At 56.7% G+C, this 4529-nt stretch overlaps 1 protein-coding gene across 1 annotated transcript; it reads left to right on the plus strand.

Moving 5' to 3' along the window:
- Positions 1 to 1189: 1189 nt before the first annotated feature.
- On the plus strand, positions 1190 to 2817 carry SYNDIG1L (synapse differentiation inducing 1 like; the record flags this gene model as incomplete). Its single annotated transcript, XM_080808791.1, has 3 exons — positions 1190 to 1606; positions 2342 to 2482; positions 2659 to 2817. 3 exons carry the CDS (start codon positions 1190 to 1192, stop codon positions 2815 to 2817), a joined length of 717 nt encoding a protein of 238 aa, XP_080664917.1.
- Between the last annotated feature and the right edge of the window lie 1712 nt (positions 2818 to 4529).

Below are 4529 nucleotides of genomic sequence, written 5' to 3' on the forward strand. Positions count from 1 at the left end.
CAAGTCCTCAGGACTGGCTAAAAGAGAACGAGGTAGCCGACAGGGTGTCCACACACTAGTCTATGAGCATATCTGTGTTTCCAGCTGGGGTATACAAGTCTAGACTTCAGTGCCCAGGAGGCCCTGCCTTAGACCTCCAGGATTTCCCAAAGCCACACTTTGTCTTAGAGGGAAGATAATTCTAAGGTTCATCCCCCTAAGACCATAACTGGGGAGAAGCATCCTCCCCTGGGAGGAATGGAAGCCTGTGAGCCCTTGCCCTGTGCTGACTCTGAGCTAAGCACCGTCCCACCCAACCCCCGAACAAATCCTCCCTCAACCCAATCTCCCACCTGCTACCAGTTCTTGTCAATATCTCCCCACTACTGAGTTCCAGTTGTCCTCAGCTGACCTGAAGCCGTGGCAAAGCCCCCTACAGGTGTCACAGTGAGCCCAGCCCTCTCCAAGCCACTCCCCACCACAGCCACAGAAGGACTTCCAGACCCAAATCACATCCTGTCACTCCTGCCAAGACCCCTGAAGCCCCCTTAGGCCGAAACAGGGCTGTGTGCCCTGACCCCACACCCAGCTCATCCCTCCCTCTCCACCCTGAGAGGCACCAGCCTTCTCCCAGGCTCTCAGAGCGACCACCCTTGCTCTGGCCTCTGCAGGAAACGTGTTCCCCCTCCCTTTGCCTTGCCAGCTGGGCCTCTTTCTCCGGCCATGGGGGCCAGACCCTTCCCTGTGCCTTTGCGTCCATCTGTCCCTCGCTCGTTCTTATACCCCTGCTGTCCTTCAGGGCAGGTTTCCTCACTGCTGTGAGCTCTGTGGAGACAGAGCTCTGCCTCTCCCTGCTCCCTGGCTTTCTCGCCTCTGTGTCCCCAACACCTGCATAAGTGCCTGGCAGGGAGCTGATGCCATCCATTATGTGTTTGCAGGCTAGACGAATGAACCAGCTCTGTGGGGTAAGTCCTGCTGCTGCACCCACTGTGTGGACAAAGAAAAGGACACCTGAGAAGAGAAGGAGCCAGCTCAAGGTCGCACAGCTGGCTGGTGCCAAAGGCAGGGTCTGGAAGCCTGTGTTTTTAAACGTTTCCGGCCGCGCACCGGGCACCCTGGTCTCAGCTTCTGTCTGTCTTGCTCGCCCAGCAGGCTCTCTGAGGACGACTCCACTGGCCCAGGCTCCCCTCCCCGGAGCTGCCCCAGAACCATGGAGAGTCTGAGTGAACTGCAGAATCCTCTGCTGCCTCAGAGCCCCGCCCCTCTCCATGGCCCTTACCCCTACCGCGAGGCTTCGCCCAGCTGGTCATGCCAAGAGAAGCTTTACTCCTACCTCCTGGGTGCTGCTGGCTCCACTCGCCCCCACCAGCTCCTGGACCCGGGGTCCCTGCAGCTGGCCGTGGAGGCCTGGTACAGGCCCAGCTGCCTCCTGGGGAGGGACAAGGTCAAGGAACCCAGGGCAAGCAGCTGTGAGACCAGCTTCACAGAGAACAAGGAGCTCCAGGCTGGGCCCGCAGAGCGGTCCGCAGAACCGGACCAAGAAGAAGAGGATATCACCATTCAGACTGTGTCCTACGGGGTTCAGGAGGAGCTGCAGGGCCAGGAGAACGACCAGGAGGAGGAGGAGGTGAGTGCCTGTGTTTAAAATGCAGATTCCCCGGCCAAGCTCTAAGGGTTGAGATTCGGTGAACCTGGCTTGGGACCCAAGAATCTGTATGTTACCAAAGAAAGAGTACTTTGGCACAGGTTTGAGAAACACACACTTGGGTTGGCGACTTAAGTTTTCTAATAGCATTTATTGATCTTGTTTGCTTAATTATATAAGTAATTTAAAAATACAGAAAACCCCTGGAAGAGAATATTAGTATTTGAGTAGATAATGTTCTGGTCATTTTCCATTCAATGTCTTTCTCCCACCCTACTCTGCCCAAAAGATCTTGCTGTACACTGTTTTATCACCAGATTTTTCTCTCTAGACAATGTGCTTCAGTGTGGCTCCATGTCATTTAACATTTGTCTACCAGGCAATCTGTAAGGGTTCCGTGGTGTCTCCGTGGTGTCCCATTGTACCTTCTCCCATCACTTATAACTCGATCTCCTGGTCATTGGGCACCGAGACTCTCCCCTTCTTTCACAATTACTATCTGATGATGCACGTGCCTGTACGTACACACTTGCCTTCTTTCTTTGTATGCTTGTGCCAGTTCCTAAGGAGGGAATCAGTGGGTCACAGTTAAGGCTTCAGGTAGAAAGCGTGGAGCCCGGTCACTCCCACCCGCAGCAGATGACACTACCCGTGGCCCCACAGGCTTGCCACCCGTGATCCTGGCTCTGGTCACAAAAGCCCACTTGTGTTTTGCAGAGTGATGTGACCTCGACGGACAGTGAAAGTGAAGACAACTTTGTGGCGCTGCCCCCCAGGGACCACCTGGGCCTTACTATCTTCTCCATGCTCTGCTGCTTCTGGCCCCTGGGCATCGCTGCCTTCTACTTCTCCCAGGGGGTAAGAGCACAAGGGGCACAGGGCATCTGCTCCAGCCCTTTCCCTCCATTGGAGGGCTTGACCAAAGATGGGGGAGGATGGGGGCCTTTGTGTGGGAGGGGGTTGGAGCCCAGAGGGCTGGGGCTACATTGCCCGAGGTGGGGACGCCCCTTTCACCAGTGCCTCTCTCTCCCTAGACCAGCAAGGCCATCTCCAAGGGAGACTTCCGCCTGGCCAGCACCACCTCCCGCAGGGCCCTCTTCCTGGCCACTCTCTCCATCGCCGTGGGCGCCGGTCTCTATGTGGCCGTGGTGGTGGCACTGGCGGCTTACATGTCCCAGAACGGCCATGGCTAGTGGCCAGGATGGCCTGGCATCCTGACGCCCCGACTCCGCCTGAAGAGACAATGGGGCTTGGGGTCACAGACCTTCAGGAGCACCCGGGCCCCTCAAGACAACCCGCCACCCCAGCTTGTGGGGGAGGCCTCCCAGGCTGCAGCCTGCAGGGCTCCGTTGTCCCTTCTCGTCCCTGGCCCCCCGGCCCCAGAGCAAAGCCAGGGCCACCACCCGCTAGCCCAGGCTATGTCAGGAAGCAGGAGAGGGTAGGGCTGCCCACCAAGCCATCCAGGCAGGACCTACCTCTGGCTTGAGGCTAGCCGGGAGCTCAGCCTCTTCTGCCCACCCGAGAGGGTCACCTGTCCTGCCAGCAGCCCACTCCCCTGCTCAGCCAGCCTCTCTGCAGAGAAAAAAACTGGAGGTTACTGGAAGAGAAAAGGACACCTGGGGGCAGGGGATCTGACCCAGTTCTTTCTGCTAATGGGCATCTCCACTCTGGGGACAATCTGAGCTTCCCCATCTCCACTCTCTGGTCCCCTGAGGCCAACATCTCAGCCAACCAGGAGGGAAATACACAGACACACAGGGGCCCCCTAGCTCTTTCTGGCTCTCCCCTACGGGTTTATGAGACATCATAGACTGTAGATAAAGAAGCGTCCCAGCCATGTAAAGTGCTGTCAAGGCAGGTTCTCTGAACTTCCTTGCGTAGGAACAAAAGGCAGATGTGATGACAAAGTCCTGAAACATTGCCAGACCACATGGGCCTCTCCACTCCAACCCTAGTCCCCACCCCCATCATCCTTTTCTGGGCTCCTCCTGGATGGCCCTGAGCTAATGCCATCCCAGAGAGAGTGTGTCATCAGCCCACCAGCCAAGAAGCATAGGGCCCCGGATCTGGTCCTCTGAGAAAGCAATGAGGAGAGACCCTGGGACATAGCGAGTATAAATGAGGGGAGGGATACAGGACTAACATGGCTGCTGAGCGGCCAGCAGTGCTCAGAAGGCTTCCTGGAAGAGGTGTCCCTTGAGCAAGGTTTAGAGGGATGAGAAAATGTACCCAGGGAATTCATTTTCCCATAACCCTTGGTATTCATGGACAGGGACATGGCAGGAATCTCCCAAGCTGTTTGAATTTTGCCTTGAGCATCTGGGTTAGAGCCAAACTACAGCCATTTCTGAGGGCGCCACCCACTCAGAGAAAGAGGTTGGGCAGCATGTGTCTCAAAGACCAGTGATGTCTTCCCACTTCTGAATGCTGGGGGTGAGTGGTGGGCCCCTGGCCAGCTTCCTTCACCGACATCCCTCCCCAGAGCTACTCTCAACGTCCCCAGCCAATAGGGAACATCCAGAATTTTCGAAGCATCCAGGCAGCCAGGAGGGCAGGACTGCGTAGGCTCAAGCAAAAGACCCAACTGTGCGGGATCTGGGGACCCGGTCGTTCCCAGGCTGCATCCAGAGCCCAGAGCTGTGAATCCACCACTGACCCACCTCGTCCCACCACCCTCCCCTCCCACTCCCTGCATCCCCTGAAGTCCCACAGGCCCAGGATCAGCAGTTTTAATATCCCATTGTTGTATATATTTATCCTTGTAATAAACATTTCTGTAACACCGGGTGCCCTCTGGACCTCTTAGTGTCCCCGCCTGCCTCCACCTTTACCCACAACCCACAGCCCACTGACCTCCAAGACTGACCTCCAACCCCATCGTGGCTGCTCTGGGCCCTAGCAGTCT

The sequence above is a fragment of the Martes martes genome (assembly GCF_963455335.1).
Source record: "Martes martes genome assembly, chromosome: 7".
Lineage (NCBI taxonomy): Eukaryota > Metazoa > Chordata > Mammalia > Carnivora > Mustelidae > Martes > Martes martes.